Raw genomic sequence first — 25,175 nt, 5'->3', positions numbered from 1 at the left:
GGTCAGAGACTTAGTAGTGTGGTGCCAGGACAACAACCTCTCCATCAATGTCAGTAAGACCAAGGAGCTGATCGTGGACTATGGGAGAAAGAGGGGAGAGCACATCCACATCGACGGGGCTGTTGTGGAGCGGGTCGAGAGCGTCAAGTCCCTTGGAGTCCACATCACTAAGGACTGAACATGGTCCACACACACCTGCACAGTCGTGAAGAGGGCACGGCAGCGCCTCTTCCTCCTCAAGAGGCTGAAAAGATTTGAAATGGGCCCTCAGATCCTCAAGAAGTTCTACAGCTGCACCATCGAGAGCATCTTGACTGGCTGCATCACCGCTTGGTATGGCAATTGCATCTCTCTTGACCGCAAAGCGCTACAAAGGGTGGTGTGGACAGCCCAGTACATCACTGGGACCGAGTTCCCTGCCATCCACGACCTCTATATCAAGTGGTGTCAGAGGAAGGCCCGAAAAATGCCCAAAGACTCCAGCCACCCAAGCAATTTTTTTCTGATTTTTCTTGTTCAAGTGAGCAAAGCACAACAAGGTGAGTCCAAAAATGTATTGTATGCTGCTGCATAAATGATGTAATATGCCAGGGAGATATGTATACTGTAGCTAAGAAAGTTATACTAAGTGTATGTTGTGTAGTAAGCTGTTAGTAGCCCATGTGCCTCACCCTAATAATTTGGTCTATTTTCCCCTCTTAATTTCGCCTACTGTTCTGACTTGGGGGTGCACATGTAGCCTATAACCTGTTTTAGAGAAACGTAATCATCAAATATTGTAAGAGCTTTCATGGTCTGCTTATATGCCCTCTTTATTTATCCTACGGTTCTGACTTGGTGTACAGGGAGAACACTGTAAGAATGGCCCATGTTCTGAATTCTGTCGCTGTACATTTCAAAAGTGCTGAACAAATAGTTATATTGACTACGTCTGTCCTAGCTCGCTCGTTAATGTCTTAATCTAAATTACGGATTGTCTCTTATCCGCTTGTCATCCCCTTATGCCATAGTTTGTACATCTCAATTGTCAATGGAAACCACATTTGTTTAAGCAAGTCAGCCATATCAGCTATGTTTTTTTTAAAGTCAGTAAATGAGGCTGAATGAACTGTTTCGCTGCCAGACAAGGCTCCACTGATAGCCAATGTAGCAGTGGTAAGGTGTTGGGACAGCTTTATTTAAGCCCTAACAGTTTGTGGGCCCCGTTTGTCACCGTTATAGTGCAATTAATGTATTGTTTAGTGTTGTGTTGTGTTGTGTATTGGCTCTGATGGCATGCACCCCCCCAAGATGATTTCATCCACGGAGTTGAGCGCAGACTATAGTTTTTTTTCACTATGCAGACCATACTTTAAAAAATGCACATTCTTAAACCCTTACCGTTTGTCCTCTGTTGTTGCGTGCCTTTCTTTGTTTGTGAAATCCATACTTTTTCATAAAAAGTTAATCAAATACAACCACCAACTGTTTTCTCATTGCAGTTTCTCTAAATTGGCAACTCAGCTCGAATGTACGTGCCAATATAATCTCAACAAGGAAACAGTCGGTGGTTGTATTTGATTAACATTTCATTAAAACGTATGAATTTCAGCAAAGGCACGTTACAACAGAGGACAAACATAGGTACACGGTAAGGGTTTAAGAATTTACATTTTGAAGTATCAGCTCCATAGCGACTTGAAGGAGTCGCGGTTCATTAAAAAAACTTTAGTCTGCTATCAACTCTGTGGATGAAATCATCGTTGAGTTTAGGTACTTGGCAATAACCACCTAAGCATTATGAAACTTCATTCGATAAAGTAAGCCTCACCTATCAAAATAGCAATTCACTCTCATCTTGACCAAATGTGACACTCAATAGGCAGGTTTCAATTGACCCAGGTTTATTAGACAAAAGCAGTGTCGCAAAAAAATCATTTCAACATGTGTAATGGAGACGGTGGATTTTTATTTTGTCTTTATTGCGACAAATGATGATGGAAACGCTGTTGTTCGAATACATTATGATTTAAGGTACACGGGCACGTGATGTCATAAAGCTCCACTCGACATTTCATTCTAAATGCCCAATGCTTGCAAAATAAAAAGTGTAAACTATGAAAATAATGTTTCTTTGCAGGACAAGGATTGCCCTGACTTTCAAGAATGCCTGAATAGCTTCGCCTTGCTTTTCTGGTTGGCTGGCAAGTTTCACCATCCAATTATTTCAGATCTATAGAGCTCACCAGTTTGAAATCCTAAAACCGGGAAATTAGTGACCTCTGGTTGGTTCAGCCATCCCTACGGGAAAGATTAATGGAAAAATAATAGGGTTTTGGAATAAAAGCTGAAAATAAGGTCTAAGGTTAACACGGGTGACTTTACTATTACTATTTATCTCTATAGGAGTGCAAGTTTCACCATTGCAAAATGATGGCACATGATAATTAGTACAAAATGGCAAATATAACCCTGGGCACAGGGACGCGCCCCAAATCTTCGCGCACAGATTTTGGGTGGAGTTGAGGCTACTGCTTCGCCTCTTCCTTTCTGATAGGCTATATAGCCTGTCCCTGGAGGAATCAGACCCGCCATTTTCCTGCAAGCCTCCAGTCCATTAGAGCCAGCAGGGGGAGGCGAAGTAGAAAATAGCACCGACTTCTTCAGTGGGAACGAAAGAGAGAGGGGGAGTCAGTCAGTGTGAGAGGAAGAATTGTTCGGGAGAGGGGAGAGAGAGGACATTCGGAACTGAATAGAAGTAAAAACTCTGGGTTTGTATCCAATATAATATACAACCAAACTTACATTTCAGCCTAAAAAATCGTGGATGTGGGCTGCATATCACCCTGGGATTGAGCTACACGAGTAACGTTCCTGCCGTCTCATTTTCCCCTCTTTATTTTGTGTCATGTGGCAGAACTGTGGAAGCTACAGAGGACAATAGCGATTCCACAGGATTTGAAACATTTGTTCTATATTTTAATACAGAAGTGAGAAGATGTCTGGGCAAAGCATTACGGACAGGATAACCGCAGCTCAACACAGTGTTACCGGCTCTGCGGTGTCTAAAACTGTGTGCAAGGCGACCACGCATGAAATTATGGGGCCAAAAAAGAAACATTTAGATTGTAAGTATCAATGTGTCGGAGAGTTGCTACAATGTTGCGTTTGATCAAGTGTGTGTATTCGTTAGTAATTGTTTGGACTCTGGCTGAGGCCTACGAACATAAACTGACCCGTAGGCTATAATCAAGTAGTTCTTGTTTGATGGTCGCATACCTATGAAACGATGCGAGATTAACTAGAAATGTTACAATTACCCTAAATTCGAGTCAGATGCCATGCTGTCAATTTTACAATGGAAATTAGCCTTGGCACGTGCTTGGCATGTAAACAATGAGATTAACTGGATTACAATCACGTCATAGCCTATAGGCTACTACTTATTGTAACGTTTTAAACTTTTCAAGAAATGGTTTGACTTCTACCAAGAATGATGGTTATAATAAAATTATATCTAATGCAATGATTTACTAATATAAATCGCATAACTGCTCTAATTTGTTTATGCAGGCTTCTATTGAGACGTGCATGGTCCATTTATCTAATTTCAATAGCGACTGTAGCCTTTGTTACATGCCTAGAGGCAATTTACTGTCCATTGAGTGTCTCTACATGATCTTATGCTCAGCGGACCTAGACGTTATCTGGGGGTTTCTCCTCCCAGTATCATTGGCTGACTCAGTTCTTTAGTCGTTCAATGGGGAACCTCGACAGAAACTTAACTTTTAGTGTCATTGACGGCAAGATGGTCTGACTAGGCATGTAAAAGACATACCCTCCGCACTTCCTGACATTTAACCATAGTTCAGTCACAGTTCTTCCTTCAGTCAGTTTTCCCCCTTTTTGGTGCCTATGGATAAGACACAGCTATCACAGTGAGGAGTGATGTATGCCAATTAGGGATCAGGAGATGATTAGCCGTGGCCATGATGGTTGAGGGCTAGGTTGGGAATATAGTCAGGATACTGGGGTTAACACGCCCTATTCTTGTGATAAGTACCATGGGATCTTTCTGACCACAGTGCACCTCACCTCATACCACACCCATGTTCATGAGCATTGTGAAATCAACTTGCGTGCACATAATACACAATAAAATAAATCGGGTAAGTAATCTTGGAAGGAATTGGTTAAAGTATAACTATACTTAATCCAACCATATGTGTTGGTATATTTGATGAGCAATGTACAGTTTAAGTCGGAAGTTTACATACACTTAGGTTGGAGTCATTAAAACTCGTTTTTCAACCACTCCACAAATTTCTTGTTAACAAACTATAGTTTTGGCAAGTCGGTTAGGACATCTACTTTGTGCATGACACAAGTAATTTTTCCAACAATTGTTTACAGACAGATTATTTCACTTAATTCACTGTATCACAATTCCAGTGGGTCAGAAGTTTACATACACAAAGTTGACTGTGCCTTTAAACAGCTTGGAAAATTCCAGAAAATAATGTCATGGCTTTAGAAACTTCTGATAGGCTAATTGACATCACTTGAGTCAATTGGAGGTGTACCTGTGGATGTATTTCAAGGCCTACCTTCAAACTCAGTGCCTCTTTGCTTGACATCATGGGAAAATCAAAAGAAATCAGCAAAGACTTCAGAAAAAAAATGGTAGACCTCCACAAGTCTGGTTCATCCTTGGGAGCAACTTCCAAACGCCTGAAGGTACCACGTTCATCTGTACAAACAATAGTACGCAAGTATAAACACCATGGGACCACGCAGCCGTCATACCGCTCAGGAAGGAGACGCGTTCTGTCTCCTAGAAATGAACGTACTTTGGTGCGAAAAGTGCAAATCAATCACAGAACAACAGCAAAGGAGCTTGTGAAGATGCTGGAGGAAACCTGTACAAAAGTATCTATATCCACAGTAAAACAAGTCTTATATCAACATAACCTGAAAGGCCGCTCAGCAAGGAAGAAGCCACTGCTTCAAACCGCCATAAAAAAGCCTGACTATGGTTTGCAACTGCACATGGGGACAAAGATCGTACTTTTTGGAGAAATGTCCTCTGGTCTGATGAAACAAAAATAGAACTGTTTGGCCATAATGACCATCGTTATGTTTGGAGGAAAAAGTGGAAGGGTTGCAAGCCGAAAAACACCTTCCCAACCGCGAAGCACGGGGGTGGAAGCATCATGCTGAGTGCGTGCTTTGCTGCAGGAGGGACTGGTGCACTTCACAAAATAGATGGCATCATGAGGAAGGAAAATGATGTGGATATATTGAAGCAACATCTCAAGACATCAGTCAGGAAGTTAAAGCTTGGTCGCAAATGGGTCTTCCAAATAGACAATGACCCCAAGCATACTTCCAAAGTTGTAGCAAAATGGCTTAAGGACAACAAAGTCAAGGTATTGGAGTGGCCATCACAAAGCCCTGACCTCAATCCTATAGAACATTTGTGGGCAGAACTGAAAAAGTGTGTGCGAGCAAGGAGGCCTACAAACCTACTCCGTTACACCAGCTCTGTCAGGAGGAATGGGCCAAAATTCACCCAACTTATTGTGGGAAGCTTGTGGAAGGCTACCCAAAACAGTTGACTCAAGTTAAACAATTGAAAGGCAATGCTACCAAATACTAATTGAGTGTATGTAAACTTCTGACCCACTGGGAATGTGATGAAATAAATAAAAGCTGAAAGAAATCATTCTCTACTATAATTCAGACATTTCACATTCTTAAAATAAAGTGGTGATCCTAACTGACCTAAGACAGGGAATTGTTACTAGGATTAAATGTCAGGAATTGTGAAAAACTGAGTTTAAATGTATTTGGTTAAGGTGTATGTAAACTTCCGACTTCAACTGTATGTGTAGGTGAACGATCTACATAAAGGTATGGAAGTGCTTTCTCAATATAAATATTTTCTATTGAAGCATGTCATCAGTGTGTACTCAGAGTACAGCAGTGATGTTTTGCTCAATTTAAAGTCCCTAATACAACAGGCTACCTACCCAGCTTTTCCCGGTTCTTCCTTCTGTATACAAGGTCCACCAAAATTGGACTTACGCTTTATCCAAAAGACACACATATACAGTGCATTCGGAAAGTATTCAGACCCCTTGACCTTTTCCACATTTTGTTACGTTACAACCTTATTCTAAAATTGATTAAATTGTTTTTTCCCCTCATCAATCTACACACGATACCCCATAATGACAAAGCAAAAACAAGTTTTTAGAATTTTAATCAATTTTAGAATAAGGCTGTAACAAAATGTGGGGAAGGGGTCTGAATGCTTTCCAAATGTAATGTATAAACTGAGTGTACAAAACAGGAACACCTACCTAATATTGAGTTGCACCCCCCATTTGCCCTCAGAACATCATCTAGGATTTGATACCAGAAACCCTTGAGTTGTCAGCTCTCTTCCTGTCAGATTTTTCCTGTCAGACCCAGGATTTGAACTTGCAACCCTCTGGTTGCTGGCTTGCCTCTCTAACTGCTAGGCTACCTGCCGCCCCATAAATCCAGGGTTCACCAAAACAGACCCAGATAAAACCAAGGTCAGACCCACCTCCAGACCAGGATTCGAAAGCAGGGTCTTATGACTTGGGATGACTCTAATGCACAGTGGCGGTCTCCATGCACTTACCAGAATTGCCTTGTTTGCTAAGTTTGCCGTATTGTACTTTGCGCTCTCTTACTCTTTTTTTTTTTTTTTTTTTGTATTGTCATTCGCACAGTATACATGATCCTAATTTGCGCTACAAGACGCTGGCAATTTGAAAAACTGTAAAGTTGATTGTGCCGATATATTAGTGCATTGAACCACGCCGTAGCGCCAAAATTCTGTGGATTGTGCTAAAACAATCACGTCATATCTGAATTCCGACATCTATGTACTTTCGCCATTGACAAATATAGTGATCTTAATCTTAAAGATCCTCAACCTGGCCACATCTTTTACTGGGGTAAAACAATAGCGACCTCAACACACCACTGAAGCTTCGCAGACATGCCTAGGTTCTTGTCTGTGTTTTCGGGGGATACCTGGAAAATTGGTGGGTTGGCGGGCTGTTGCTGTTATATGTTGCAGATCTATGTGTTAAGTATTTTTCAAGGAGAACTAGTTCATGAGAAAACGACCACTTGTAATGTTGCACAGACTGGCTGGTGAAAGAGAGGCACAAGCAGGTCTCATTAAAAAATACATTAGCAGTGGTTAAACCTTTTCATTTCCAACAAACTGAAATTGTGTCATTGCATGTTAACGCACAAAAATAACACCTACATAAGAGTGCACCAAGTCTTGTTCATGAAAAACTGGAGGTATCAAGTATTTATGGCCAACCTATTTAGTCACCAGTGGAACCATTTTCCATTACAGTGACTATTTGCAATTACAATAGCCAGCCTTCTTGATGACTGAACAGGTTTTAAGTTGGCATTAGCATGACCCTTTTCGGCTGTATCCTGGTTTATGGTGGGTGTAAAATTTGTTCAGGCCCAGTCTAGGTTGGTTTTTCATCTAGTCTCTTCCTGGTGTTTGCCCTTGCCGTGTCGGGTTACTCCCACTCAATGGGTTTTATTTCTGGGTCATTCTCAGCACCCTAGCATCAGCTACAGTGGTCCTCTGTAGCTCAGCTGGTAGAGCACGGCGCTTGTAACGCCAAGGTAGTGGGTTCGATCCCCGGGACCACCCATACACAAAAATGTATGCACGCATGACTGTAAGTCGCTTTGGATAAAAGCGTCTGCTAAATGGCATATTATATATTATATTATATTATATTATATATTATTATATTATATTTTATATTATAGTGCTGAAGCAGATTGACAGCAGGCATCACCACATCAAGAGCTGTTCACACCATGCTGCTTATTTGCATATGTTTCGGTGACTAGACAGTGAAACCAATTTCCTGTTGGGCACTATTTTTAGCATTGGCTCCGTAATAAGAAATGTCATGTGTGGTATTTGATGGGGGTTTTGGAGGGCATGTCTGAAACTCAAAACTGAAAGAGTGAGTAGAGAGGCCATACCTCACTGACTCCTGTCCCTAGAAGGCTTCTTGATTGGCTTCAACTTCATAAGAAGGCTGCTGGGGAGGGCCTCTCAAGGCTCCTTTTGTAGTCTGGGGCTGGCAGGAGCGGAGCAGGAATGTGACAAAGGTTGGAGGTACTTCAGGAGGGCCGGCAGCACTTGGAGTTGGCGTTTCCTCAGACCGAATTAGCAGTGGCGTGTCTAGCTCCCCTCCTGTCTGATTTGTACGCAAGATATGGCCCCCTTCTCTTAGCTCCTTTGATTTGGGTTGGGTTTCCGGCCAGTGTCCGCATTCTTTAGTTACCAGAGCGGAAAAAAATGGCCAAAGGTCAAACTGTTGTCTTTTCCACGCTATGAGCCTGCTCTTGTTTGCTGGTCTGCTATGGTTAAGAGCAGGTGCAAAATCTACTCCAAGATGACGGCTCCTGCCATTTTAGAAATATAGACAAGCTATAGCCTATCACTTTAGTTTCCAGTTTGTTGTAATCAGTGTAACTTACCCAACTCAATATTGCATGCATCTATTTATAGAGCGGGAAAAGACTGCACTTTTATTGCATGTTAGGGATTTTATGGTTTAATTGCTGTTACGTGAACCCATTTCTGTCCATCCCAAAGTGCAAGGGTTAATCGCAAGTGTAGTCTATTTGATGCTTTAGGGACTTTTCAAGCACTGTAAATGGAACATTTATTTTGTCATTGTGGCACTTAACTTGTTTTGTTTCCCAGAACAGGATGTGTGATCATAATGAGGTAAAGAAAGTATGATTCCCAACTTCCCACATCACCTGACACGATGGCTACATTTGGTGAAAAATAAAGTTAAAAAAAGAAACGTCTGTTATGAGGACCTTTGTACTTGACTATAACGTCACCTTCCTTCAATGAGTCATCATGCCTGGAATTCCATTTGGAATTGTTCCCTTTTGATTGAAGCCTTTGTGTTTTTGCCAAGTTCTTTACAATTGGACAAACATGATGATGAGAGTTAAAGCTTGTTTATTTCCAGAAGGAATTTACTTTGAAATGTTGTATTCTGAAATCTTTATTGTAGCTACTTAAATAAAAAAGGTTGTCCAGAATACTGGGTGTGTTAGCGAGACTGAAACTAGGAAGCATGAGTTTACCTTATCTTGTTACTTTGAAATGATTTAAGCCTACAATATCTGTATTGTATTGTACAAAACACTTGTTTCGGTTCCTGGACCTATTTGCATGACAATAGAGGTTAGCTGCATGGGACAAGGTATTATGTCACTTGAACACTCAACCACCTCCTACTTAAGGCCCTGAGTAGGAGTGGGTTTCCGTTGGATAATTAACCAAATATGTAAAAGGTCATTTTAGTACAATGTGAAGTTGTGAGGACTTCTCTCCTCTCTGTGCATGTGGTAATACTGATTACTGAGCAAGCGTGTTCTATAGGATCCAAGCTTATTCTGGGAGCTTGACTCGTGAGTCAATCCTGCAACATGATGCTCCCTAGAATCTGCTGAGGGTAAGGGGCATGATCCACGTAGATTTCAAACCTCAGCAGTGTGTGGAGTGGAGTGCCCCAGAGCTCCTTTCTTGTTTGCGGTCTGTATTTGAAATGGAGACAACCATATGCAATCAAACGGGTGACCATAATATTCTCCTTGCTGAGCAAGGAAGCACGTTTGAATTCTATGCATTTGAGTTTTAACATTGCATGATGAGTAAGCCTACATCGATTCAAAATGTGGACTTCTAAAGCACAAGGAGGATTGTTTCTGATGGGATTGGTTGAATTGGGCACTCCTTTTTTATTTTATTTAGCTATGGTAATAATAACAGTGTAAACGTGCCATGAAGCATAGCCGTGGGAAGCCGCTACAGACTGCTATATCGGTCTGCTAATACAGGACTAGTAAAGGCCCAGAGACCATGCCATGAAGACACCATTTATTTTGCTTGTTTTATAGATGGTGAGCCTTCATTGTGTGTATGAATTGCCCTCTGAAGCACTGAATGTGAACCTACTCTTGGTTGCTGCTTTTTTTTTTCTTCTTTTCTTAACCTATGTAGACCGCACAGTGTGTTAGTGGGGTTTTAGATCCCACTAGGTTGCCTAAGCCTATAGCTTGAATTATTTCAATGTAAAATAATTAAATGATATGATACTGCTGTTTCTTCCTTGTGGCATACAACCTGCTTAACAAAGGCCTATCTATCAACTAGCCTGTATAGCCTACATGAAGTTATTTAATAAGGCCTTATGTTACTCTGAAGGCCTCACCCTTACTAAGGGCCTGCAAGCATAATTGACATCTATTGATACACTTGTGAATGATCCTTCTCATCCCTCACCTGTCATTATTTTATTTTTTACCTGGTTCACTCAGAGGAACTATCAAAAACAAATGTTCCTGTTAAAAGCTATTCATGGAAGATTAGTTATAGTAATGTATATACATTCTAGTCCTTAAATCCACATTTAGGTGAAAATTTAGTTTTTCCTTTCTTGAATATAGCAGTGTGCCAGTCTGACTGAAGTTCAATCAATTAAGAAAACAAGGGTACATGAAAAGCTGTGAGTCCCTAGTATAGCTAAAGTGTTTTGAGCACATGAGTTCAGTCTACAGTGTGTGTGCAATGTATGCATACCTGCAGCACACCAGCACCAGGGTTGCCTAATGCCTACCGCTCTGCCCTGTAACCACCGAGGTAGCAGTCTGTTGGGTCAGGCCAGAGGACACGCTAACACATGCAGCATGAGAAGCTCTGCCACAAGTTCACCCTTAAACCCCCCCATCTACCCTGCAGAACGCAGCCCACTCAGCATGTGACCGCAGGCATCGAATGACAGTCCCTCAAAAAGAGTGCTGATGCCGTCGGCCCCACTAAATGGAGCCCACTGTAACTCTGAAAAGCCTTTGAGATTCAATATCATGATCCAAAGCTGCAAACTGGGCACTACCATCAAACATTCATTCTTTAACCTCCATATTCCGAGCTTGATTTTACCATCCATGCAATGTATCTCTATTGGCCCATATCATAGATAAACCTCAGTAGCCACTTGTCTACAATGAAGTGAAGTGGGTAGTTTGTCTTCTGTTCAGGATCTTTGGCAAGATTTTTAAAGATTGACTCACTGTACCTGTTTTGCTATAACTGAACACTTTTAGCATGGTCAACTCTATAAAATATATATTTTATCATATCACCCAGATGCTGTATAGAGCTGGTCCCTAATATAGAGGAAAACAGGAAACTGGTTACGAATGCCACTGAGGCAAATGCAGACCTTGAAAGAGCCACAGAGTACTCTAGCTGAGAATTTTTCAATGCACTGTAATCATCCCGCACATCTGTCCACTGCAAGATCACGTAGTGAACTAACCTAATTGTACTCCCCTGGAACATATTCCTCTACAATTCAGAAAATTAATTGAAATGAAAATTCTAAAATGGGGAGATATCCTCTGAAAATAAATTGATTGAATTGACTATAGTGTTACTGCTGCTGTTCTGCTTAAAATAGATTTACTGGAGGAGGCAGAGCCTTGATTCAAAGCTGTATGCTACATCAATGCCATGTTTAGGGTAGTGCAAAACAATTATTTGTGGGTAAACACTGATCGCCGTTTGCGGTGAATAAAGTAACACCCAACATTTTCAATGCATATTTCCGCAATGGATGTGTAAACTAAAAAAGGTACATAAACATCGGTTGTGTTCTTTACCCTCCACTACACCACTGGTTTAGGGTGAACTAGCTGGCTTCGGAAATAAACTCACTTCCTGTGTGTCAACAGCCGGGCAGGATGTTGAGATGGAGAGAGATATTCCCAAAATGTCAGGGAGCTGATCGTTTGGGAGGGTAGGAAAAGACTAATACCCTTTTGATCGACTTCCTGTCATTGATAATGAAAGCGTATTGTCTGTCCACTCTGTCTCCCCACACACCATTTGAATAGAGTGCTGTGACGATTTGACAAATTTCAAGTAAGTGCAGTTGTGTAATTTGAAAATGTCCTCCACAAAACGATTCAACTAAACTTGCTAAATTAACTTGTCTACATTCCCAACCAAAATAAATCCACTTCTGGCAACATGTTCTTCAAACTCAAGCCTAGTTTTTGTAATTCAGTCGTCGACAAGCAATTAGTTGTACCACAAATTACTCTTTATTTAGATGTTGAACCCTTTTAGGCCTATAGCTTCACTATGGTGGCCTGCAAGCTCATGTTTATGGGTGGCATCTGTCTCTTCAAAATGAATAGTGTCATTGGCAATGCTCATAACGAGTACTTCATGTATTTTTTATGTCAAACAGATGTACTTATAGGCTAGATTTGGGTTCTGCCGGAGGCAGGAAGTGTTTTGGGGTAATTAATGCTACCTAATATTTCCAATAAGTGGAAAAAACGGACTTCATTATTATAATCTTCCCCCTGTACACCTTGTGTTCTGCTGAGCCTATTGGAACTGTTTGCCGAAGCCATCAGTCTGTTCCTTGCATGTTTGGGCCTTGAAATCTGGTGCGTTAATTAAGGAGCTCTCAAGGGAATGCGAGGGAAATGCCTCGGCCATTGCATTCCAATCATTGCTTACTTGTCCAGAGTTCCTCATGGGGTCTTCTACTTTTTATTGGACTATGTTTAGTTAATGATAATGCTTTAAATTCATGTCAGGTTCCTTGGCCATGTCATCACTAGCATGTAATGGCTATTAAATACCCTAATCTACAGTACGGTTGACCTATGTACAAGCCCTTGACCCTTGCAATTGGAATAAATGTGTGTGGACTCAATGGCTGAGAAAATGGTGGGTGGGGATAAAACACTTTCAACGGGAAGTCCAGGTCAACCACCGCATGAGCATTTCATAGCACTTAATGTTATCACACTAAATCTGGACTCATGAATCACATGTATTAATGTTAACATGTATTATAATTTTTTATAAATTGATTGCAAATAAATTATATACAGTAGCTTATGAAAGTGACTTAGCTTTTATTTGATAGGAAGGTTTAGTAATCATTTTCACTTTTATTGCATATGTTTTGATTATGACTTGACGTGGCTACAGCTGCTGATGCAGGCTCTTCTTTTGCAGACATTGGCAATGCAGTCTCTCTATCCAAAATAACGTGGTTTGTCATTACTGGAATCCTTTTGTCATGCTTTTCATTTTTAAACTTTCCACACAACCCTCCCAAACCACAAAGTATTCAGAATAGAGCCCTGTCTGATTCCCACCAGCTTGTTCTTTGCGCTCACTTCCTTTTTTCATGCTTTGGATTCGAGACCTTTGCAATTTCAGCTGACATCCTTGCCAAAATCAGTGCGGATGTGAGAAGCTGAATTTGCACACTGTTAAAATGGCACTTGCTGCCATTGTCTTGGTATTTTAGTCTGGTTTGCCCCATATTCTACCAGGTCCATAGTGAGTCACAAAGACTGACTTGTCTTATCGGTACTCTGTTTCATTGTGATGATGATGATGATGATGATGATGATGATTTGGCATTAGAGTGAATCTGTAGGCCTTCTAGGATTTTCAGGCTGGTGGTGTTTTACAAACAGACCGGTTGTTTAAACTTGGTTGGGTAACTAAAATAACGGACAAATGACCAACAGTGTTATTTTGGTGAGAGCGACTCCTCTCACAAGAGACCCTATATCTCTGTTGCATAAGATTTGTGACCGTTATGTACATGATTGCAGTGCTTACTGTACACGTCGAAAAGCTCTGAATTCAAGCGTGAAATTTCTTGGAAGTTTCACAATCAGACCGACTACATGGGTCAGATGAGAGAACATGTAAATTAGTCTTGGTTTGCTTTGTGGCGTGAAACTGCAAGTTAAGGTGCTGGTCTTTGCTCCGCCTGGCTCTCATTTTGAACCAATGTGTCAGGCATTTTGCCCAATTCAACCTGTTTTATAAATCAGAAAGATTTTGGGTAATTTAAACACTTAAAAAAAAAACATTTTTACCAGAACCATACCTTGGTAGACGTTGGGAGTCAGAATCAAAGGGTTTCAGAAACGCTACATTAATTAGAATGTTGATAAACAATGAAAGTCTATGTTCACTAGTAGTTTTTTTTAGGCATCGGCTGTCGTTCCAAGTGTAATCCGAGCCATTTTAGTAGGTTATAGTTTTTGTCTGCTTCCTCTGCTGCTTTCTGACGGTAGTGTCTCCAGATGTTAGCAGAGCAAACGCAAGTTTATGGTATGCAGCTATGCAAGACTCTTATTACCATCTGTATTTTGTCTACCACAAGGTGCAATGCTCAGGTTGACTAACATCTTATTAATTCTGCACTTAAATAGATTTTTAAGGCTTTTAATACTTCCTGTGAATAGATGGTCAGTTTCTTCTCTACTACCCTTAGGGATGTGCCAGTCAGACATAGCAGGTTTACTGAAGATTTGGAGAGAGATGCGACATGCATTCAACCACATTCAGTTTCCCTTTTTTTATTTTAGACTGCACCTCTAGGTGTTGAGCGCATACCTCTTTTCTTTAGGCTTCTGTAGCAGCCTATATGACTGCTATATGCCTGTATAAGGTGCTTGCGGAGCTGGGATTCATTTCAATTCAGTTTCCTCTCATAAAATCCAGGAAGTGAAAAGCATGCTGCTGCTGAGTCAATAGCTTTTTTGCTTTGAAACCGATATGAAAGGAGGATGACGAGTATAATTCAAATACCCCCCCCCCCCCCCCCCCCCATTTCACAAGCAGAGAGCAGGTAGCATTGTTCCATTTTCAGAAATGTGTAATCTTAGATATAACTATAAGGAAAAATATATAAGTCAACAAACCTAGCAGCACTTTAGGTTACAGTGAAATGCAGACTAGTTATTACTGTCTTTTTCTGTGATTTAGTTAATGGATATTTAGTTTGATCTGTTGAAAATGATTTGGTTTGTATGACAAATAATTACACTAAAATATTTATAGACATCATTTGCCAAGCAACCGTTTGGCAAGTGATTGTTTTGAATATTGTATTGCGGGAACGGCCCCCTAAAGTCACATGGGTTGCTTCAAAATCAGTGTACAGGGTCTCAATGGATTTTACAGGTAAGATAGGTTGGTGCTTGTATAATCAGCCTTTTGCACTTACAATGCACCTAGAGAGAGTGCGTGTGACGGTTGGCTTTTATTCTGTGTCCTGGCTGACAGCCGTCTAAGCTGAACTCTACTCAAGTGCTTGTGTTACAAATGGTGTCATCAGATTATCTGCCATCTGCCCGGTAGAGTTGAAACCGGGATTCATCCGTGAAGAGCACACTTCTCCAGCGTGCCAGTGGCCATCGAAGGTGAGCATTTGCCCACTGAAGTCGGTTACGGCGCTGAACTGCATTCTGGTCAAGACCCTGGTGAGGATGACGAGCACGCAGATGAGCTTCCCTGGGACAGTTTCTGTGCAGAAATTCTTCGGTTGTGCAAACCCACAGTTTCATCAGCTGTCCGGGTGGCTGGTCTAAGACGATCCCGCAGGTGAAGAGGCCGGATGTGGAGGTCCTGGGCTGGCATGGTTACACGTGGTCTGCGGTTGTGTGGCCAGTTGGATGTACTGCCAAATTCTCTAAAACGACGTTGGAGGAGGCTTATGGTAGAGAAATTAACATTACATTCTCTGGCAACAGCTCTGGTGGACATTCCTGCAGTCAGTATGCCAATTGCACGCTCCATCAACTTGAGACATCTGTGGCATTGTGTTGTGACAACTGCACATTTTAGTGGCATTTTGTCCCCAGCACAAGGTGCATCTGTGTAATGATCATGCTGTTTAATCAGCTTATTGATATGCCACACCTGTCAGGTGGATGGATTATCTTGGCAAAGGAGAAATGCTCACTAACAGGGATGTAAACAAATGTGTGCACAAAATGTGAGAAAAATAAGCTTTTTGTTCGTATGGAATATTTCTGGACTCTTTTTTATTTCAGCTCATGGGACCAACACATTACATGTTGCGTTTATATTTTTGTGTAGCTACTGTTGTCATAGTACGGTTGCTCAGTTGGTAGAGCATGGCGCTTGCAACGCCAGGGTTGTGGGTTTGATTCCCATGGGGGGCCAGTATGAAAAATGTATGCACTCACTAACTGTAAGTCGCTCTGGATAAGAGTGTCTGCTAAAATGACTAACATAATTGGTGAAATCTTATCAGTGCTAGCAGCAGATCTCCTCTTGCGTTTTCAGTGACGCACCATCTTCAGTTTGTGTGAGTGAGAGCGAGAAATCTGTGTGTGTTTGTGTGTAAGGCCTGTATTTGAGGGTGCATGAATGACCTGATGAGATCTGGCATGAGAGCACAGTCTCATGGCACTGATGGAAAGGTGCCAGAAGGCATCAGCTTTCACTACAGGCCAGATGGCATGGGAGCCCTACCAAAGGCAAAATAATGCCCAGGATGCATGTGCTATCCTCAGACGTTTGTGACAACAGCCTGAACATAAACACTGGGTGCAACCTATCCTGGGCTGTGCCAAACAACAGCACCACAAGGACTTAGTGCCCTCAGTCAAACCTGGTGGGTCAAAGTGACGAGTGCCTGTCCCAGGAAGTTTGTCATTAGCTCACCACAACGCCTTGATTCTGTGGAACTGGTTGTTCAAAATAGCATTTGCCCATGCTTATTCACTCACTCGCAAGCAATCAAACACACACACACACACACACACACAATAATATGCCAATAGGACCCTACAGTGACCACTTTTTCCCCCACTCTCTCCCCTAGACTTGATCCACTGCACCAATGAGATGAACGTGAACATCCCTCAGCTGGCAGACACGTTGTTTGAGCGTACGGCCAGCACCAGTTGGGTGGTGGTCTTCAAGTGTCTCACCACCACACACCACACCATGGTCTACGGTAACGAGGTGAGCGAAACCTTTCTGCAACTCCACTGTGTAGGCTGAAGCTGCCCCTACTCTGATATAGGGCCATTAACACTAATGGTTAAGGTTAGGACTGGGGGAGAGGAATCTGATCCTGTACCTGGGGATTTTTTTCAACCCGGAGCTCTGCAACTCAACACTTCCAGCAGAGCCATATGTAGAATGGATCTGACGCCTTGGTGATCAGAGAGGCATGTCATGCAAGACACAGGGGTTGATTGGAATTCAGAGTCTATCTTGCCATACTTACTGTAATTGTACCATTGTAACATGCTCTACTCCTGGTGATACCTATCTCTCTTAATTATGATGTCATGAAAGATTTTACGTATAAAAAAATAACTAAAATCAGTGTCAGAAGTGACACTAATAGTGTGGTGTTAAGGTATTTTGAAATCCTTTTAAAACTAGTGGTTTGAAAAGTGTCAGCAATATCCAGTTTACAGAATTGTGTAATTTTATCACACTTCTTCTTTTGAGAAGGCTCTCTTATGTAACATTGCTATGCATTTTCAAAAGCGGTTATGTCTTGTATTGCTGTTGGTGAATGCAAAAGATTGACTATCTATGAAGGTTTGCACACATGTTTCTGTGTTGCAGAGATTTATTCAGTACATGGCTTCAAGGAATACGCTTTTCAACCTCAGTAACTTTTTGGACAAAAGTGGCCTACAAGGTGAGTAACGTCAGCTCTGCACAAACTTTGCTGTAGCACTCTGTATTTTATCACGGGTTCAGTATCGTCTTAACTGTATGAGGTGAAATGCGGCAGTATCTTAAAGATGCTACACATTTGAATTTTTGCATTGTAATTTCTGAAAATGTCCATAATATATCTGCCGCTAATAGTGGAATGCTAGTGTTTCACAGTATTACTTACCCGCCAGTGTTGTGATATTTGCCTATTGATTTCTCCCACTGGAGCTGCATCTGTTGTCAAACTGGGAAAGCTGTTCTGACTTTGGCTGTGTTATCTAGTGAAAATATAGTTTTTTACAGCTGTTTGAGTCTGGTGGACCAAAACCGAAAGTAACTTTTCGTTTTAGTCCACCAGCTTCAAACAGCTGTAAAATGATACTTGTTGTTAATGGAAAGATATTTCACAGCGATTTTAGATGGTACAATGATTCCCTAAACTATTCAGTGCTTGTTTTCTCACATAAATTGAACTTGAGCGAACAGTGTAGAATGACTGAGCGATTCCCACTAGATAACACAGCCACAAAGTCAGAACAGCTTTCCCAGTTTGACAACAGATGCCGCTCCGGCGGGAGAAATCGATCACAGCCAATCACAACACTGGCAGGTAAGTAATAGTGTGAAACAATATCATTACACTATTAGAGCCAGATATATTATGGACAGTTTCTGAAATTACAATGCAAAAAATCTATAAACATCCTATGTGTAGCACCTTTTTTAAGGCATTCAGATATAATGAGACCTGCAAAACTATGAGAGATGCGGAGAACTGTTCTTTTAGACAGTTCTGCCCTTTTCCCCCTCGCTCTATTCCCAATGAAATGGCAACATGGCCGACTCAGCTCACATCAAGCCCAGCAGAATGTATTTACTGAAGGTTGTTTCCCATGTTAACAAGATGCTTGGAAGCCCAGACCAGTGGGAGTGTAATGGTAGAGACAATGCGCCCCTAATCATAACCCATATGATTTTTGTCAAGTTGTGTTAATTATAAATTAGGGTTATAGGGAGCTGTCAGTTTGTTTAAGGATGATGGTACCGGTGCCCCCGCACATTGACTCTGCACCGGTACCCCCCTGTGTATATATAGCCTCCCTACTGTTATTTTATTTTACTTCTGCTCTTTTTTTCTCAACACTTTTTTGTTGTTTTATTTTACTTTTTTATAAAAAATTAAATGCACTGTTGGTTAAGGGCTGTAAGTAAGCATTTCACTGTAATGTCTGCACCTGTTGTATTCGGCGCATGTGGCCAATAAGATTTGATTTGATTTGATGACTGGATTTAGGTTGGAGTATAGCGCTCATGACAGAAATCCACTAGATGGTGAGCTGTTGGCGACAGCTTGTTGGGCCTTTGCTTTAGGAGAAATATGGGACAGACTATATTTACGATACATACAGTATTTATGCTAGTTCATGGTCATTTCCATATCTTGTTGTAAGTAGTGTTGTCACAATACTCAGTATTGCAGTTGTGAAAAAAATCAGAAATCAGGAAACGGACTGAATGTTCAATAGCTTGGAAAATAAATGTGACAGCCTTATGAGTCCCATTTGTTTATTTTTCAAGCTTTTGCACACACTATTTCACATAAAACAGGTTTTCCTCAATAAAGGGCCATACAATTCAGTCAGTTTTCTTTTGCCATGTAAGGCTTTCACAAGTATCATGATAGTATGACATTGGTATCATGGCAACACTGGAACACACACTTCAAGTGTCCTAAAGTCTGCCTGTATATTTGTCCGACGGCATATAGCACATAAATCCACCAAAACCTCAGGAGTCGTGACTTCCCTAAATCAATGGAAGAATGTGCTTTCGCTTATTCAAGCTCAAATGCATCCCTTATTTTCCCTAATAACAAGTTAAGAGTATATGCTTGTTGTTAGAAAATATGGTAATGTGGCAGTTAACTACCGTGAGATGTATATCACGATCAAGATGCACCTGATGCTCAAAGAGTAATTCCCCTATTGTCTTTTTCAGGCTATGACATGTCAACGTTCATAAGGAGGTATAGTCGCTACCTGAATGAGAAGGCTGTGTCGTATCGACATGTCGCTTTTGACTTTACAAAAGTGAAACGAGGGTAAGGACTTTAATTATCTATTCACATTTCCTTATAGCATCAGGCTCAGCTAGCATCCTCCGTATTGTATAAATACTATACAGTCGAGTCCTGAGAAGTGTTTAGGATATTTTTTGGCATATTGCTTATTCTTCCACAAGTGCATATAGTTTAGGGGTTGATTTGGCATCTGTGTAAGTGCATTCTTTTAAATTGCGTGCTTTAGTTTAGTACACACATTCATGACAGTCCAAAGCCATTAGTATTGGGCCCTTAATGATTGGAAAATTATCTTTACACAAGGGCGGATGGCGTTATGAGAACCATGAACACAGAGAAGTTACTGAAGACCATACCCATTGTCCAAAACCAGATGGATGCTCTACTTGATTTCAACGTGAGTTTTCAATGCTTGACATTTTGTACATTGTTGTATTGCTATGGCCTAAAACTCTTCAGCTCTCATATGTCAAAGTATTGCAAAAAACATAGTCGATGATTGAGTAGTCGATCTTTTAGCTCTGTCCTGTGGATTGGGAGCTCTGTGAGTCGGACCAATGAGTGCTCGATGGGTTGACTGTCAATTAAATGAATGTGCTTTGGATTCCCCCTCCATCTCCAGGTCAACGCCAACGAGCTCACCAACGGAGTGATCAACGCGGCCTTCATGCTTCTGTTCAAAGATTCCATTCGACTGTTTGCGGCCTACAATGAAGGCATTATCAACCTGCTGGGTAAGTGCTTCTGCCTTCCGGCTCTCAAAAGGCTCTCTCCTGCCAAAAGCAAGTCCTTATTGCCGTATCATCGTTACCATTGAGCACTTTGATAATGCAAAGACACCTTTGATGATGCACCCTGTCTTACGGAGTTCATACTGTATCCCTGGCCTCAAATGTTTACCACCACTCACTATCAGGCTGCTCCACGCTACCAGGCTGACTTAACGGGGGCCGACCAAGGGCAGTGCTACTACTCTGTTTTGCTCTAGTGTTCTAGTTGTGCTGGGTGACATAAGGTCTGTGTTTATAGGTTAGGGGTTGGGTGAATTCCCTTTTTGAACTGAGCCATTCTATTTGATTTCTGAAACACATAAAAAAATCTAGTTTCCAATTCTTCTCATTCATATTAAATATGTTTCCTGAAGGGACTGTGTTAAAATGTAATTGAGCCCAATGCTGGTGGAGAGACTGGTCTTTCACACAGTCTGAATTCAACTACTCTGTGCTGGCTGTCTTTCACACAGTCTGAATTCAACTACTCTGTGCTGGCTGTCTTTCACACAGTCTGAATTCAACTACTTTGTATATCTGTGCATGTGTGATTTTTGTCTGTTGGGAATGGAAATAATGTCTAATGTGGGGGGGATCAAATTGGAGATGAGCAAACATCAGTGAGAGGTTTACAAGCCCCTCTGGAGAGTTTGTATACATCCTGCAGACATCCACATTTTAACTGCCAAGTTTCTGATTTGAGAAAACCGTTACTTCTGGAATTGTACTATAGAAAATTAAACCTCTCTCCCATTCATTTGTAAAGGCTGTTTTAATTGTTTGATACAGTTTATCCTGATTTTATAAAATGTCTGTTCATACCAGAGTTTTTATCACTGCTATTTTGCTTCAGTTCCAGTGCTCCATTATAATTTTCCTGTCTATTCATTTCACAGAGAAGTACTTTGACATGAAGAAAACTCAATGCAAGGAGGGCCTTGACGTCTACAAGAAATTCCTCACTCGAATGACGAGAATCTCTGAATTCCTCAAAGTAGCAGAGGTAAGATCCCTCCTTTGCAAACTTCTGTGTGATAAGATAATTTTTTACTCCTACATTCACTTTTACCTCCATGTCATCTTGACCCTCCTCTCTTCTTCCTTTCAGCAAGTAGGGATTGATCGAGGGGACATCCCAGACCTCTCCCAGGTAAGATGCTAAAAGCAAGGTAAAAGCAAACTCTGCTGCCAGCATCCTCACCCGCACCAGATCAACTGAACACATCACACCAATACTCCACAATCTACAATGGCTCCCTGTGCAATCCCGTATTGACTTTAAGATACTCCTCCTCACCTACAAAGCCCTCCACAACCTGGCACCCACCTAACTCTCTGACCTTCTCCCAGCCTATGCCCCCTAACCTCCGCTCTGCTGGTTTCGTTGTCACCCCCACATTCCGCCTCTCCCCCATAGGTGCCAGGGCCTTCAGCTGCTTGGCACACAGGCTCTGGAAAGCACTCCCCCCACACATATGACATGCAGACACAGTTATCTAATTCAAAACCCACCCCTTAGAGAGAACTTATAGCCTAGTGTCCATGATTGACTCTGTCCTTTGTATCCTATTCCCAACCCTACCCCCTAAACTGGGTTCGTATCCTATTCCCAACCCTACCCCCTAAACTGGGTTCGTATCCTATTCCCAACCCTACCCCCTAAACCGGGTTCGTATCCTATTCCCAACCCTACCCCCTAAACGGGGTTTGTATCCTATTCCCAACCCTACCCCCTAAACCGGGTTTGTATCCTATTCCCAACCCTACCCCCTAAACGGGGTTTGTATCCTATTCCCAACCCTACCCCCTAAACCGGGTTCGTATCCTATTCCCAACCCTACCCCCTAAACCGGGTTCGTATCCTATTCCCAACCCTACCCCCTAAACTGGGTTCGTAGCCTCTACCCAACCCTACCCCCTAAACTGGGTTCGTAGCCACTACCCAACCCTACCCCCTAAACTGGGTTCGTAGCCTCTACCCAACCCTACCCCCTAAACTGGGTTCGTAGCCTCTACCCAACCCTACCCCCTAAACTGGGTTCGTAGCCTCTACCCAACCCTACCCCCTAAACTGGGTTTGTAGCCTCTACCCAACCCTACCCCCTAAACTGGGTTCGTAGCCTCTACCCAACCCTACCCCCTAAACTGGGTTCGTAGCCTCTACCCAACCCTACCCCCTAAACTGGGTTTGTAGCCTCTACCCAACCCTACCCCCTAAACTGGGTTCGTAGCCTCTACCCAACCCTACCCCCTAAACTGGGTCCGTATCCTCTACCCAACCCTACCCCCTAAACTGGGTTTGTAGCCTCTACCCAACCCTACCACCTAAACTGGGTTTGTAGCCTCTACCCAACCCTACCCCCTAAACTGGGTTCGTAGCCTCTACCCAACCCTACCCCCTAAACTGGGTTCGTAGCCTCTACCCAACCCTACCCCCTAAACTGGGTTTGTAGCCTCTACCCAACCCTACCCCCTAAACTGGGTTCGTAGCCTCTACCCAACCCTACCCCCTAAACTGGGTTTGTAGCCTCTACCCAACCCTACCACCTAAACTGGGTTCGTAGCCTCTACCCAACCCTACCACCTAAACTGGGTTCGTAGCCTCTACCCAACCCCACCGTAGCCTCCACCCCCCCAGTGTGCTGGCTGCCGGCCTCTCTCACCACCCTGCTACCTGCTGCAGTTTCAGACCTTCCAAAATGCTCCACAGCTCTGTACCTATGCACAGCTATAGCTATAACGCATTGCTTGCTGGGCCCACACTGCATGTAGCCCCGCCATAGAGGAAATGCCAGACTCAGTCCCTGTCCGAATACTTTCAAAATGCTTCTTTCCTTCCTCCCTTCAAATAATCACATATCTGATTTGGTTGGATTGGTGAAAGCAATAGCAATGGGCTGATAACCTTTCTCTCATCTATCCAATCACTTCTAAGACGTGTGATCAAGGCAGGGAGAAAGGAAGGGTGCACTTTATTTGCATTCGAACAGGGCCTCACTCTCCCCTGACCTTGCACGGCATACAGCACATAAAGGTGTTAACATCTGCCTTTGTCAAGGGCTATACCGAGTAGGCTAGAGCCGAGATGAAATGAGTGGGAGGTAAATAATACACCCAAGGTATTCTATTATACCATTACATGTCACCTTTCAAGAAGGGCCACATTTTCTATGGGGTTAGCTATAGGTAACTGCCAAAATAAAGGAAACGCCAACATAGTGTCTTAATAGGGCGTTGGGCCCACCACGGGTTGGCAGAACAGCTTCAATGCACCTTGGCATATATTCTACAAGTGTCTGGAACTATTGGAGGGATGCGACGCCATTCTTCCACAAGAAATTCTATCATTTGGTGTTTTGTTGATGGCGGTGGAAAACGCTGTCTCGGGCCCAGTTCTGGGCCCAGTTTTTCAAAAATGATCTATCTGGATTTTGCCTCTCGGATTAAATGCATTGATATAGAATGAATAGAACGGGAGTCCCCATTTAAGACAATGATTCGTCCCCTCTATTCATTCTATTCCTATGCATTTAATCCTATCCGATAGGTGAAATTCAGATCAAAAACTGGGCCCTGGTGACTGACACACACACACACACACACACAGCATATGTTTTACCATCCTTGTGGGGACCTAAAATGTATTTACACTCCTATTTTCCCTAAACCTTACCCTAATTCTAACCTTAACTGCTAACACTAAACCTAACCTCTAAGCCTAAAATAGCCTTTGTCCTCATGGGGACCTGGGAAATGTCCCCAGGAGGGAGAATTTTCCTTGTTTTACTATCCTTGTGGGGATTTCCGGTAGCCACACCCTTTAACTAAAACAATATAAAGTCCCCTGTTTAGGGGACCTGCATGGTTCTGGTACCGATTCCGACCGACATTTCCTCTGATAAATGTATCTGTGGACACCGAAGAACGAAGCGGCTTGCATTGAGTGGTAGCCCTGATTCTCACGGACGCAGGAGTATGTCTATTCTGCCTGTATGAAGCAGGATGTGAAATCTGACTCCACTTGAAGCTAGGATGTCCCTCCTACCATTTCATTCGCTCTTTGGACTTCAGAGATCGGTTTTATAGCCAGTAATCTAAAATGATTTATAGATTTTAAACAAACACTTTGTTTGTCATAGATGGACAAGATTAATATGAGATGAATGGTGAGTTCGTAGCGAGTTCAGGAAGGCAAGCTAGAGCTCTGTGACGTTCACAGCGATGTGGGCAGACGTTTTGATCAAGAGAGACCTTTTAGAAAATATGCACATTTTCTCTAACATGAAATATACAAATGTATTTTACAGTTATAAGGAAGGTGTAATCTTAGTTGTTTTATAAATTGATTATTATTCATACAGTTTTGTTGAATAGGAAATAAGTAATATATAAAATGTCATTTGATCATATTTGTACTGTTTACTTGAGCTTGTGTCCTCAAAAGTGACTACACCTCAGCAATTTATAACTATTTTTACCAGAAAGGTGAGATTGTAACCTTTCTTAGAGTATGCAGCATTATTAGTTATTGTTTATGGCCCTCTCATGATAAATAATTACTTTTGGTGATTACGTAGATTACATTTAGTTACATTTAAGAGGATTTAACCCCCCCCCCCCCCCATGGTAGCCAAAATAATGGGCAACTGGGCATTTTTATACATGGACTGTTAATTGCTTAATTAACTCAGGA

The 25,175-nt window shown here is 42.1% G+C and overlaps 1 protein-coding gene across 6 annotated transcripts in view; it reads left to right on the top strand.

The window, feature by feature from the left end:
- The first annotated feature begins 2,592 nt into the window (after positions 1–2,592).
- LOC311136519 (phosphatidylinositol-binding clathrin assembly protein-like) overlaps positions 2,593–25,175 on the top strand; it is a 54,750-nt gene continuing 32,167 nt past the window's right edge. For 4 of the 6 annotated variants that reach the window (XM_084170680.1, XM_084170679.1, XM_084170678.1 and 1 more), the window contains exons 1-9: positions 2,593–2,750; positions 2,968–3,107; positions 16,776–16,918; positions 17,537–17,612; positions 19,631–19,733; positions 20,016–20,109; positions 20,335–20,446; positions 21,379–21,485; positions 21,591–21,632. In XM_084170680.1, coding sequence (XP_084026806.1) covers positions 2,978–3,107; positions 16,776–16,918; positions 17,537–17,612; positions 19,631–19,733; positions 20,016–20,109; positions 20,335–20,446; positions 21,379–21,485; positions 21,591–21,632 — 807 coding nt within the window. In that variant the 5' untranslated portion in view covers positions 2,593–2,750; positions 2,968–2,977. Of the gene's footprint in view, positions 3,108–16,775; positions 16,919–17,536; positions 17,613–19,630; positions 19,734–20,015; positions 20,110–20,334; positions 20,447–21,378; positions 21,486–21,590; positions 21,633–25,175 lie in introns of all 6 variants that reach the window. The other 2 variants (XM_084170677.1, XM_084170681.1) reach the window with 2 other exon arrangements.

Source organism: Coregonus lavaretus (assembly GCF_964263955.1).
Source record: "Coregonus lavaretus genome assembly, chromosome: 10".
NCBI classification, from domain to species: Eukaryota; Metazoa; Chordata; class Actinopteri; order Salmoniformes; family Salmonidae; genus Coregonus; species Coregonus lavaretus.
The sequence above is the reverse complement of the archived record's forward strand: the minus strand, read 5'-3'. Positions and strand labels throughout refer to the sequence as shown.